General features: G+C 43.8%; 1 protein-coding gene across 19 annotated transcripts in view; it reads left to right on the top strand.

The window, feature by feature from the left end:
* DTNB (dystrobrevin beta) overlaps window positions 1-14,527 on the top strand; it is a 375,219-nt gene that overhangs the window by 60,731 nt on the left and 299,961 nt on the right. For all 19 annotated transcript variants that reach the window (XM_077812270.1, XM_077812266.1, XM_077812264.1 and 16 more), the window contains one exon: window positions 3,195-3,280. In XM_077812270.1, the coding sequence (XP_077668396.1) occupies window positions 3,195-3,280 (86 nt within the window). The remainder of the gene's footprint in view (window positions 1-3,194; window positions 3,281-14,527) is intronic.

Below are 14,527 nucleotides of genomic sequence, written 5' to 3'. Positions count from 1 at the left end.
GGATAACACCTGTAGCTAGCAGTGCCTACTTTAACAGCTGTAGGATAAAGGTTGTTTGAGGCGCAAGTGGTGGTCTCTTCCATCCTCCCCGTGGAAGGAAAAGGCCTGGGGAGAGACCGTCGAATCGTGGAAGTCAACGAATGGCTATGCAGGTGGTGTTGGAGAGAAGGCTTTGGACTCTTTGACCGTGGGATGGTGTTCCAAGAAGGAGGAGTGCTAGGCAGAGATGGGCTCCACCTAACGAAGAGAGGGAAGAGCATCTTCGCAAGCAGGCTGGCTAACCTAGTGAGGAGGGCCTTAAACTAGCTTAGTTTGCACTGCTATCTAGGGTTCCACTATTCAGGCTGCAAAGGTAACAGCATCATGTGACACCCTGGCACCTTGTTATTCACCACTGTCATATAATTAGGATAAGTTTTACACACAGTATGCCTTGTGAGGTATCATTCCAAAAGTCTTGATCTGCTCAACAGTAATATCTCGTTGGATTGTATGTGCTATTATCATATGTGAAGTTATGAAGTTGGGCTCTGTAGGTGTTACTGAAACATGTTGTGAGGTTGAAAACACCCACAAGCAGCCTTTCAGGTACAACCGTAAAAAGGCCAAACAATGTTAATGGCTCATTGAGGAAATGCACACAAGCACCAGGATTACCCCAGGAACTGTGTACAGAGACAGCACTAGACAATGGGAACTATTTGACCGAGGTCACAGCAAAAGAGCTTTCCAGCAAGTGGGAAGAAGATATAAAAGGGCACTGTAGGCCTCCTTGGGGAGAGGTCCTTTGTGATCCGATGTGGACTTTCTGTGGAGAACCTGTTCATAGGCACACACAAAGATCATCTCCCCTTACAATTATCCTTCTTCTCCCAAGTGTTCAGTGGGTACACTCCCTACAGTAATGCCACCAACTCCAGTCAGAAGTCCTGCTACCATCAACATCTCTGGCTAACATCTCTCATGTGCACTCTGAGCACAGAGATTAGGTCACAGCTCCACAGGATGATCCTGGGACACAGACATAATCTCCCCAGGTAACATGGTCTGTTGATCTCTTGCCAGAGTTGACTTCAAAACAGTTCCACAATGTGGTGGCTGGAGCCCTATTGCTGCGGCTCACATTTGTCCCAGCAGTAAAGCGAAGGCATCTTCAACATCCTACAGTTTATCCTACAGATAAAAAAGGAAAGTAATGCCCTTTATCCAAAGGGGGACATTTAGCATCCCTTACCACCATGCTTGCAAAGGCAAAAGATGGATGGTTGTTTTATACCAGGTCCCCCAGGTTCAGTTCTGTTGTTCACCCTCCTACAAATGCATTGGTTATCATAGCAAAGTCTCTGAGAACTTCATTCTCTGCCCCTCCAGACAGGGAAGTCAGAAGATTGGACGCCTTTGGCAGAAAAGTCAACTCTGGGTATTGAGGTGGCAAGCTATGTAGCTCCTTCCTTTTCTTGACCAATTGCCATATATCCAGCAGAAGCTGGCTAAGGACATTACCCAAGGAAAAAAAACTTGCCTTCAGCCTCTGAAGGTAGCATATGACATTTTTGATGCAGTGGCAAGATTTATAGCCTCTTTACAGACATTCATGGTTGAACTCATCTAGTCTTTCTGTGTTTGCCTAGTTCAAAATTTGTGATCTTCCTTTTGAGGAAGAAAGAACGTTCCGCAATAAAATGGATAAGACCTTACAGCACACTAAGGAGGCAAGGTCAGCTGCGAGAGCTGTATGGTTGATGCAACCTCCCTGCCCAAGAGGAGGTTCTCTTTTTGAGATTTTGAGTACCAAGATAATGTTTTCTATCTTCCTTTGCACAGATGAAATACCAGTTTCGTAGGCAGCCTCTAAAACAAGCTGCTAAGAGACCAGACAGAAATAAAACCAGATGACTGAAATGTTTTTCTGGAGGCAGCCACAATCTTCAGCCTTCCAGCCTCTGTTTTGGTGGGTCTGCTGGGAATACAGAACCAAATACATTTAGTTTTCTCCCTTTATAGATCATTTGGTCTAGAGATCATGGGTCCCTACCATCTTGGGAACAGAACATCTGATAATGGGGTCCTGCATGTCATCCAGAATGACTGCCTCCAATCCCCCATTCCTCTTCTGAAATCCTTCTGAAATCTTATTTCTAGAAGAGGTGGAGTCTCCTCTCCAGAAAGAATTTGTTGAAGAGGATCCAAGTTTCCTCCTCCACTTGTATACTATCTTACCTTTTCAGAGTTGCTGTAAGAAATCTGTAAAGTATTATCCATAGCACACAGTACGATATAGATAATTCAGTCAGTCTTTTTATTTAGGATTATAGTGCTCAGAATTTATGTATTGCTTATACACTCTCATGTACATGCTCTCAGTACTCCTAATTTATGTTCAACTCCGACTAAATTAACTCCGTACTGAGCACTAACAATGGCTTTATCCTGAGATTACTGTTCTATATAGCCTCTATAATCCTCTGTTACTATATGTTGTTTGTGTTTCACCTCCTTGTAAAGTGTTTTGTGATTTTTTTTATGAGAATAGTTGTTTTTGCATACCACTTTGTGCTGAATAAAATCTTTCCATTGTTTTTATAAGGAATTAGTACAAATTTTTTCTCATGCTGACATTAGGAAATGGTTGCCTGATTGTACCATCTGTTCCTGATAGTGCAGCAGTCTAGGTGCCTTTAATTAGAATAACAAGCATCCATGTTTGTTCCTGTTCTACTCAGAATGTTCAGAATATCTTGTAACCTAACCTGTTTTGTTAGAATACCACTTCTTTCTCTGAGTGTCAGGCAGTGTTCATAAAGAGTTGGAATTCCCGAGAAAGGGCAGCAGTAAAAGCAAGAAACATAATTAAACGGGCTTATTCTAAATAGAAAGGAATGACTCATAATAATCAGGTTCCACCATGTAGTAGGTAGCTGTGGACAGGTAAAACAAATGCAAGCCTCTCTTCATCCATAGAATGCCCATAATTCTGCAAGAGAATGTGATTTGTCATTGGCTACCTGTTAGCTGTTCTAATTTATTGACAAAGCTAAATGTTACTATCATTTTTTGTATTATGTTCACTGTTAAATAGTTTTATAAAGCATAGCACTTAGGGAAGGCATGAATGAACTTTTCTTCTGACCCTGAAATATTTTTGTTCTTATCCTTCCATAAAGTAATGATTTATCATGTATTTTATTTTGCAGTGAGGGCCATGGGAAGTTGACAGTGTTTTCAGTTAAAGCTATGTTAGCAACCATGTGTGGTGGGAAAATACAAGACAAACTAAGATGTAAGTACTTTCAAGTAAATTTAACCATTATTTTAAATTTTCTATTTCCACCATTAGTCACACAAACTTCGTATTTAATTGTTACGTTTTGGAAAATTAGCTACATTTTTCTTACTTATCCAGCAGTCATGCTACTGGAATGAATCTTATGTTAGTTTAATCTTTTTGGTAATGCATGCCATCTACTGGCTACAGAAGATACTCAATTTGTATTTAAAAAGTAATATTTTGTTCAAAGAAAGTGAAACAAAACTCCAAAAACCTGAAACTTATTTGACAGTTATCCTTCATAAAGTTTCATTCATTAAAGGCTTGATCCTACTGTACAAATGAAGTAACGGGAAGCTTTGCCATTATCTTCAATAGACACTGGATCATACAGTAGATTAACACAGTATCCGTGTATGGCCTGATAACGTGGGCTATAGGATACAGACTTCTTAAAGCCCTTTTGAACACTTTTCAGGGTTACCTGAGGTGTCCAGAGTGAATCACTACCAGCTGCTTACAGTGGGAGGAAGACCTATCTATGGCACCTGGGGAGACTCTCCCCAGCCACTGACTGCTGGCAATACAAATAGACCACAAGCTCTGCTCTTTCCCTCTGCAGCCTAGCAAATTATACACTCCACTTTGTTACACTCAAGTGCCCAGTCCCTTATCTTCTGGACACCTGCAATGTACACCAGTGTGCTGTCTCTGTGGAGGCAGTGCACCTCAGTTCTCTGGTTTCACCTCAGTACAACACTCTCCTGTGCACAAGGCTTTTGGACAAGTCGATGGTAAAACCAAATGGAAGTTTATTTAACCGATCTTAAGATCGAGATTAAAATAAAAGCAAGCTTAAGGGTTTGGAAACATAAGGTTACAAGTAAAAGAAAAACCTAAAAGACACTCTATATAGCTTATACTTTTTCCTATCCAATTGTTAGCTGCTACAGCACTTGTCCACTCCAAAAAGCTGGGATCCATCTTTTACGAGAGATGCTCCTGCTCGCAGAATGCCTCCTCCATAATGGATCACAACTTGTGTTCTTCTGTCATCTCTTATACAGTTACAGACTAATGCCTCTTACCCAAGAGGTCCCCTAATCAGAGTCTTTTAGATCCCCTAATCAGAGTCTTTTAGGTCCCCTAATCAGAGGCTGGCTCAATGGATGTCAGTTGTTCTCAATGTTGATTGAGTGATCCCTGAGACCTGCCTCAAATCAGGTGACAAGTTTCACTTTAACAGTTTTGAAACCCAATATAAAAAAATGTTACATAACTCTAAAATTGTTTCCTATACAAATATCACTCAATAACCATGACAATCAGTTATTTCTTAGCTTTTGGCAAAGATCACAAACAACAGCCTTAAGAGAAATATTGAAAAGATGGTCAGACATGGGTAATATACGTGCCTGGGTATGTATGGGCATGTTTGTGTCACACCTTTTAAAACAAATTCTTGATCTCTCTCCCTGTTTAGCAAACCTTACAAAATATGACAGGAACAAAGAAGGGAGGCTGGCATCATTGTGGGAATAAAGGTGTTTGATCTTATATTTCCATATTTTCAAACTATTTTGGGTTTCTTTAAAGTTTAAACTTTAGTTCAGAATTTACTGAGCTTTTAGTCCTAGAATCATAGGGCAGGAAGGAACCTTGAGAGCTTATCAAGTCCAGCCCCCTGCAGTGAGGCAGGACCAAGTCAACCTAGACCATCCCTGGACAGGTGTTTCTCCAACCTATTCTGAAAAACCTTCAGTGATGGTGTGAGAGGGAGCTTGGAGGACTAGTCAGCCTAGTGGTTGGAGTACTTGATTTTCCGCCCCCTGCTTCTGTGGTCGAGGTGCCTCAGTCCTGAAGGCAGGGGAGTAGGGGGATCCAGGCCCTTCCATTCCACCTGGTCCCAGCCCAGGGCCCTGTGTAAGTTAACCCCTGAGTAGGGGACCTCCCAGCGGGGAGTCCACATCTGCTGCACTAGGCTACTTCCTACTGTTTCCCCTTCAGGGCATGGCCCCTCTAATCCAAGTTCCTTTGGTGGCTTGGTTCTAGTAGTGCCCTTTCGTGGACCCTGGGTGGCGTCCTGCTGCAGTCACAGGTTCCTCCAGGTGTGGAAGCCGTAAGTTTGGTGGGATCGGAACCCCACATGGGCTCTGTGCTTTCGCCACCCAGGTGCCTCTTAGGCTGGGTGGTCCTAGACCTCTTTGTCTCCTTTGGCCAGGAAGAGGGTGCTTGGCTCCTGGTGGCTGCCTCAACTGGCCGGGTAGTGCTCCTTCCCTCAGGAAGGGAAGCAGCGAGCTCCTGCCTTTTCGCCAGTCAGCCTCAAACTGAGCCAGGCTCTCTCCTTTTCTCTCCCTTCCAAGCCTGGTATGGGCTGCAGGTATAAGGGGGGCGGGGCTAGCTGGGCCCAAAGGCTCTCTTTAACCCCTTCCATGCTGGTGGGTGTTTTTTCTGCTTCACCACAGATAGGGATTCCACAACCTCCCTTGGAACTCTATTCCAGAATTTAACTACTCTTATAGTTAGAAAGTTTTTCCTAATATTTAACCTCAATCTCCCTTGCTAAAGGTTAAGCTCATTACTTCTTATCCTACCTTCAGTGGACATGGAGAGCAATTGATCACAGTCCTCTTTATAACAGCCTTTAATATATTCGAAGACTGTTATCTGGTCCCGCCTCAATTTTCTTTTTTCAAGATTAAATATGCCCAGTTTTTTTTAAGCTTTCCTCATAGGTCAGGTTTTCTAAACCTTTTATTATTTTGTTGCTCTCCTCTGGATTCTCTCAAATTTGTCTGCGTCGTTCCTAATGGATGGCCCCAAAACTGGGGACGCAACTCCAGCTGAGGCCTCCACATTGCAAAGAAAAGCAGGACAATTACTTCCTGTGTCTTACATATGACACTCCTATTAATACACCCCAGAATAATATTAACCGTTTTTGCAACTGCATCACATTGTTGGCTCATGTTCAATTTGTGATCCAATATAACCCCCAGATCCTTTCCATCAGTACTATCACTTAGCCAGTTGTTCTCCATTTTGTAGTTGTGCATTTGATTTTTCCTTTCTAGCCCAAGCACTTTGCATTTGGCTTTATTGTATTTCATCAGGTTGCTTTCAGACCAGTGTACCAATTTGTCAAGGTCCTTTTGAATTCTAATAATGTACTCCAAAGTGCGAGCAACCCCTCTGAACTTGGTGTCATCCACAAATTTTATAAGCATACTCCCAGTATCATTATCCAAATCATTAATGAAAATATTGAGTAATATCAGACCAAGGATTGACCCCGGAAGACTTCCGTAGATACACCCTCCCAGTTTGATTGCAAACCATTGATAACGACTCTTTGAGTACAATCTTTCAAACAGTTGTGCACTTATAGTAATGTGATCTGGATTACATTTTCTTAGTTTGCTTATGAAAATGTCATGAGGGACTGCCTGTCAAAAGCCTTATGAAAATAAAGATATATCACACCTGCTGCTTTCCCCTCTATCCACTAGGCCAGTAGCACTGTCAAAGAAGGAAATTGGGTGAGTTTGGCATGATTTGTTCTTGACAAATCCATGCTGGTTATTACTTATCACCCAATTATCCTCTAATACTTACAAATTGATTGAATAATTTATTCCAGTATCCTTCAGGTATTGAAGTTACGCTCACTAATCTGTTATTCCCCAGGTCTTCTTTGTTCTCCTTTTAAAAGACAGGTACTATGTTCTCCCTTCTCCTCCCCTCTGGAACCTCACCTGTCCTCCATGAGTTCTTGAAGATAATTGCTAGAGGTTCTGTGATTGTTTAGACTAGTTCCTTAAGTACCTTAAGATGTTGACCTGAATACATTTAACTTACCTAAATATTTTTTAACCTGTTCTTTCCCTATTTTTCGTTTGCTTTTCTTCCCCCTGCTTGTGTTGCATATCTAGTCATCATTAAACTTTTTAGGGAAGACTGAAGCCAAATAGGCATTAAACACATCAGCCTTCTTGATATCATCAGAATTAGCTCTCCTTCCCCACTAAGTGGAGAACCTATCCTTCCCTTTGTCTTTCTCGAGCTCTTAATGTATTTAAAGAACCTCTTTTTATTGCCTTTATGTCCCTTGCCAGGTATAACTCATTTTGTGCCTTAGCCTTCCTGATTTTGTTCCTACATCCTTGCACTATTATTTTGTACTCCTCCTTAGCAGTTTGTCCATGTATCCACTTACTGTAGAGACTTTTTTGATTTTTGGGTCACTAAAGAGCTCCTGATGGAGCCATGCTGGCCTCTTACAATTCTTCCTATCTTTCCTTTGCCTCAGAATAGTTGGCAATTGTATATTTAATATTGTTTCTTTGAGAAATTGCCAGCTGTCCTGAACTCTTTTATCTCTTTTATTTTCTTTCCGTGGGACCTTAGACGTTCTCTGAGTTTAACGTCTACTTTTTTGAAGTCCATTGTCCTTATTCTGTTGCTTTCACTCCTTCCTGCCTTTAGAATCATGAAATCTATTATTTCATGATCATTTTCACCCAAATTACCTTTCATCTTCAGATTTGCAATCAAATTTTCCTTGTTAGTCAGAATCAACTCTAAAATGGCTGTCCCCCTGGTTACTTCCTCCACTTTCTGGAACAAAAAGTTGTTCCCAACACAATTAAAGATCTTACTGGAAATTTTCTGTTTTGCCATATTACTTTTCCAAGAGACGTCTGGGTAGTTAAAATCCCCCACTACTACCAGGTCTTGTGCTGTGGATATTTCTGTTGTTTGTTCTATAAATCTCTCACCCACTTCTTCCTCTGGTTTGCTAGTGTATAGTAGACCCTTACTGTGAAGTAGGAAGGAGGCAGTGGTGCATAGGAAACTCTGTGCAAGCCCGGGACCCAGTATGAGGCTGTTTCTCCCTCTGGATCCCTGGGCTCTAGGAGGGTAGGGTTTGTGAGTGTCTGGGCCGAGGGGGTGCACCTGGGCTCTGGAGGTGAGAGGGTGTGAGTGTCTGGGCCAGGGGGGACCACAGCTGGCCTCTGGGGAAGAGAGGATGTGAGTATCTGGGGTGGGGGGGGGGCTGCAGCTGGCCTCTGGGGGGTGGGGAATATGTGTGTCTGGGCCAGAGGGGGCCCACAGCTGGGCTCTGCGGGTAGGAGGAGTGAGTGTCTGGGCTGCTGGAGGGCGCAGCTGGGTTTTGGTGGGGGGAAAAGGGTGTGAGTGTCTGGCCCCCCGGCTAGGCTCTGTGGGAGGAAGGGTCAGAGAAGCAGGAACTAAGTTGTCCTAGTGGTTTCTTTAACACTCTATTCCTGGGGGAATTTTTGTGTGTGTCTGTATTGTTAGATATACTTGCTGACAGGCATTTTGACATAAATTATGAAAATAATTGAAACTGGCGTGATTATATAGTGTTGTTTTGACAAATAAAATTTACAGAATTTTAAAATATTGTATGCAGAATTTTTAATTTTTGGGGGCAGAATTCCCCCAGGAGTAGCGTATGTATGCTTGATGTATAATGAAACACTTCCTCCCTTTTTCCCAGCCTGTCCTTCCTGAACAAGCTATTACCCTCTGCCAACATTCTAGTCATGAGATTTATCCCACCAAGTCTTTGTGATGCCAGTAAAATCATAATCTAAATTATGTACTAATACTTCCAGTTCTTTCTGTTCCCCTACTCCTTGCATTTGTGTACAGACATCTAAGATGCTCAGCAGATTCCCCCACTGTTTCCCTCTTGTTGCTCCTATTTTACCCTATTGTAATTTTCCATGTCTCCCCCAACACCTAGCGCTCCGTCAAGGTTGCCCATTTTATGTTTACTTGTGAGCTTTTGTCACCTGCCCCTTTGAACCTAATTAACTGCCTTGTACCTCCTCATCTTTGTCACTCCCGGACCTGCCCGCCCCTCCCCAATCCACTGTTCCCTCCTACTTGATGCTCATTTTGTTATCTCATCTCTATCCCCTGCTTTCCTTGTTTCGGTCTTCCCTATCCCTGATTCCTTGACTGCCTGTTCTATCTGCAAAACAATGCTCTTCATAAACATTCTCAATACTATGCTTTCCCTGACTCTGCCTCACTGGCAAGCAGCACAGTTGTTTTCAATGGTTTATCTTTCCTTTCCTCACTGACCCACCTGCATTCTGACTCCATGGTCTCAGGGCTGTACTTTCAAAATGCCTGTGATATATGCTGTTAACTCAAACACTTGAAAATCCTGCCCCCACACACCTTCTTTTCACTTCACCTTCTACATGCTAGGTTCTTTTCCTCCCACTAATCAGTCTGATCATCTGTGCTGGAACCCTGATTCTGCCCTACATGTACTGTTCCCATGTTGCTGACCACTTCTGAGAAAATTCAAGGACTACACTGAATTTGTAGTTAGTGTGTTGGACTAGATGACCTCCTGAGGTCCTTCCAACCCTGATATTCTATGATTGATTCTATGACTTCCTCCTTTATAAATGTGACTTTGTTCTTTCCGTTCTTCTTCGAGTGCTGTCCCTGTGGTGCTTCATTTCAGGTGGCGGTGCGTCCCAGTGCTGTTGATCAGAGATCTTTGCTAGCAGCTTCTCGTCGGGGCGCACGTGCGCAGTAGCTGTCTCGCGGCACTGCTGATGCCTCTTCTGGCATGCGCATGCCCGACCCCCCCAGTTCCTTCTCAACTGTCCTCGGCTTGAGACGGGTCTGTTAGCAGTGTCCCTACGAACTATAGAAAAATATAGTTTTAGATTGTTAAATTAGTTTAATTAACTCTAGTTAGTATTAGATTAACATAGCAGTAATATCATAGTTAGTTAGTTAAAAAAAATAATTTTTTCCCTTTAATTTCATCCCCAAATCCCAAAGAGGGAAGCTTTAAAAATGCCTGGATCCCCAGCTTTTAAAAGGTGTGCGTCTTGTAATGATGCCATGCCAGTCACTTTGTGTCTGCTGCCTCGGGGAATCACACATTCCTCAGAGGTGCACTCACTGCAACAGCCTAAAGGCAAGGGCCAGGAGAGATAGGGATCTCTGTCTGAAATTAATCTTGACAGAGACAAGCTCTTTTCCGCAAAAACTGATGAAGTCCTTCACTGCGTGAAGGACTCAAGAGCAACGTTACAGACCCTAGGGATATACACACCACCTAACAGGAGACAAAGGTACCAGCCCTACAACAGGAGCAGAGACAATATGTCTCAAAGCCAGCAGAGACCGTACGATGCACGGGGCCAAAGAAACTGAATACAGAGATGTCGACAGAATCAATCACAGAACGCGACGTTCCCAACAACCACTAAATAAGCTGCAATTTTGAAGCGTTGATCGAGGGTCTGCATGACCTCCCCATAACACCAGTGTCAATGACCAATACCCAAATTTTTGGGCTCTGACTCAGACCATATTATAGCAACTGGGCTTCCATCACCTTGGACCAGTGGGTCTTAGAGATCGTTCAAACAGGCTAAACCATCCCCTTTACATCATTCCTGCCTACCCATCCACCTTCCCCATCCCTCTTTAGGGATTCTTTCCACGAGCACCTGTTGAGACAAGAGGTACATCACCTTCTACAAATAGGTGCAGTGGAACTGGTTCAGTCACAACACAGAAGGAAGGGATTCTATTCCCATTACTTCCTGACCCAAAAGAAAAATGGAGGATGGAGACCCATCCTCGATCTAAGGAGACTCAACAAATTCATCCATGCCCACAGATTCAAAATGGTCACCCTAAGCTCAATCATCCCTACGCTGGAAGAAGGGGACTGGTACGCAGCCCTCAATCTACAAGACGCATAGTTTCATGATACAATCCATCCATCTCACAGACGCTTCCTAAAGTTCACAGTAGGACAAGAACATTTCCAATACAGAGCGCTACCATTTGGCCTCTCAACTGCACTGAGAGTATTCACCAAAACACTTGCGGTAGTAGCGGCTGACTTACGCAGAAGTGGGATACTGATATTCCCTTACTTAGACAACTGCCTACTCAAAGACACCACAAAGACAAAAACAGAAGGAAGCATTCAAATAACCACCTCTCTCTTTCACTCCCTGAGACTTCAAATCAATGAAAAGAAATCCACCCTAGCTCCAGTGCAGCAACTAGAGTTCATTGGAGCTCACCTGGACTCCCTCACGGCCAGAGCATCACTTCCAAGGCTACGTTTCACCACTATGACCTCCCTTATATCAGTGATCTCACAGTCCATGGGTACATGTGCGAATATGCCTACAACTGTTGGGACATATGGCTGCTACCACATTCGTTGTAAAACACTCCAGGCTACACATGCGGTGCCTTCAGAGATGGCTGAATGCAGTATACAGCCCACAAAGACACAGTCGAAACAAGAGAATCACACCCACAGGAGAGGTGATACAATCACTATGCTGGTGGAGAAACCCAACGAACGTTTGTTCTGGTGTACCATTCCAACAAGAGCCACCATTTGTTCAGATCACGACAGATGCCTCCCTGATTGGATGAGGGTGCTCAGCTGAAGCAACATACCACTCAGGGCAAATGGTTCCGTGTGGAAACACATCTACACATAAACCTGCTCGAACTATGTGCGGTCCGCAATGCATGCTGCCACTTCCTTCCTCTCATAAGAGACCGAATGATACAGATCCTAACAGACTACATCGCATGTATGTTCTATATCAACTGCGAGGGTGGGGCATGATCCCACTCTGTATGTGTAAAAGCTCTAAAGCTATGGAACTGGTGCATAAGGCACAACATCACTCTCACAGCATCATACCTACGGGGCTGCTTGAATATCATGACGGACACTCAAAGCAGACAGTTCTCCCAAGAACACGAATGGAAACCGAATGACAAAATAACACATCATATTTTCCAAGATAGGGATCTCTGTTGATAGATCTGTTTGCGACACGAGCAAACAAGAAATGCCCAAAGTTCTGCTCACTCGCAGGACAGGGAGTATAATCACTGGGAGAGGTATTCCTTATCAAATGGAACGCCCCTCTCCTATATGCCCTCCCATCGATTCCTCTGATCTCCGGAGTCATACACAAGACATGAACCGACAGAGCCAAGCTAATTCTTATAGTGCCAACGTGGCCCAGTCAAACTTGGTTCCCTTACCTGTCCCGCATGGCACTATGCAAGCCGTTCACTCTCCCCATCCTACACAATCTCCTCTTACAGGACAACGATCAAATCCTCCATCCAGTTCCAGGCAAACTCCACCTGAAGGCATGGCTCCATCCTGAGGAATTAACCTGTTCTGATCAAGTAAAACAAGTACTGATTAATAGCAGGAAACATACCTCCAAAAATGGAAAAGGTTTTCCCTCTGGTACCAAACCAAACAAATATCTGCACAACAGGCCCCACTTCTGATCATCCTGGATTACCTACTATCCTTAAAAAAACTTTGGACTGGCTACGAACTCGATTAAAGTTATCCTCATGGCCATAATGGCCTTCCACCAGCAGGTGGATGGGACATCAGTATTCACCCATCCCATTACTAGGAGGTTCGTAACGGGGTTACAGAACATGCACCCGGATATCCGTGAACCCACACCATCATGGGATTTAAACTTAGTGCTCAAATGTCTAACCAGAAAACCATTCAAACCCTTAGCACTGTGTTATTTACTTCATTTATTTATGAAAGTGGCACTCTTGATAGCCATCACATCGGCACGAAGAGTGGGTGAGATGGGGAGACTCATGGCTCACCCCCCATACACAATATTCTGTAAGGACAAAGTCACTCTGGGGATGGACCCAAAATTCATGACCAAAATATAGTCCTCATTCCACCTAAACCAGCTGATTCACTTACTTACATTCCATCCAAAACCACACAGCAACCCCCAAGAGGCGGTGTTACATACATTAGATGTCCACCACGCCCTGGCCTTTTATCTGGATAGAATGAAGGACTTTCGTAAATCTCCCAGACTATTTGTATCAATGAAAGAAAGATCTAAAGGTGCGGCTATATCCACGCAAAGACTATCTAAGTGGATAAAATTGCATCCAATTGTGCTACTCCCTATGTAACACAGCAGCCCCAATGCGCATCAGAACACACTCAACGAGCTGTAGCAACTTCCATAGCATTCCTTCACAACGTACCCATCATAGAGATATGCAGAGCAGCCACTTGGACATCTGAACACACATTTGCTAACCATTATGCTCAGCTCGAGCACAGTCAGAAGGGTAGGCTTCACGGCCCTAGCCGCAACGACAGACTCAACTCTGAAGTCCCTTCCATCCTCATGAGGGCATTGCTGTACATCCACCTGAAGTGGAGCACCCACAGGGACAGCACTCGAAGAAGAAGGGAAGGTTACTCACCTTGTGCAGTAACTGAGGTTCTTCGAGATGGGTGTCCCAGCGGGTGCTCCAGTACCCATGCTCCTCCCCTCTACTTTGGAGTAAGAACTTAATGCTCCACGATAGAGAAGAAACTGAGGGGGTTGGGGTGTGCGTGTGCCAGAAGAGGTGCCAGTGGCTCTGCAAGACAGCTAGTGTACACGTGCACCCCGACCAGACACTGCTAGCAAAAATCTCCCATCGACGGCGCTGAGACCTGAAGTGGAGACCCACAGGGACACACATCTTGAAGAACCTCAGTTACTGCACAAGGTGAGTAACCTTCCCTGCTGTCATATACTGTATCTTGCCTAAGCAGCTTACTTTTCCACTCTGGTTGACTCATATGCCCACAACTCTCCTGCTCCCTGCCATCCCTCTTAGCCCAAAATCTTACTAAGATTGACACCATCTGGTGTGAGCCCTCCTTCTTTCATCCGCACTTCCTTTCTTTTCCTTTTTCCTTTCCCTTTCCTGATCTCCATTCCTCCCCTTCTGATCATTCCTAATCTCTTCCTCATCTGGTTTCTTTTGTCTCACGTTCAGATATATTCCACTGTCTCCCCCACAATAAAATAGTCTCCCCACTCTTGCTTCACTGTCTACTCTCTCTTCTGTCCCCTCCTTTTCAAACCTGGACTCCTTCAATGTCTGGTCTACTCTTGGTGCCTTTATTTCCTCATTATAAACTGTGTCCTTGATATGTTCAAACTGGGGATTGAGTTTGATTGAAATTATATGGCTTTTGGACATCTAGCGAAAAGCCTTTTTGACTTAACTGAGTTACACCTGTTCAAAAAAATATGTCACAAAGTATAATTTATACAATTGTAAGTGGCTGTGTGATTGCATATGCCTGTGTAAGTGCTTTTTAAATTCTTTGGATTCTTTTGCCTTCCTCTGTCGCATGGGGCACGGGTC

This window comes from Eretmochelys imbricata, chromosome 3 (genome assembly GCF_965152235.1).
Source record: "Eretmochelys imbricata isolate rEreImb1 chromosome 3, rEreImb1.hap1, whole genome shotgun sequence".
Classification (NCBI taxonomy): Eukaryota; Metazoa; Chordata; order Testudines; family Cheloniidae; genus Eretmochelys; species Eretmochelys imbricata.
Note: the sequence above shows the minus strand (reverse complement) of the source record. Positions and strands in the feature narration are given on the sequence as shown.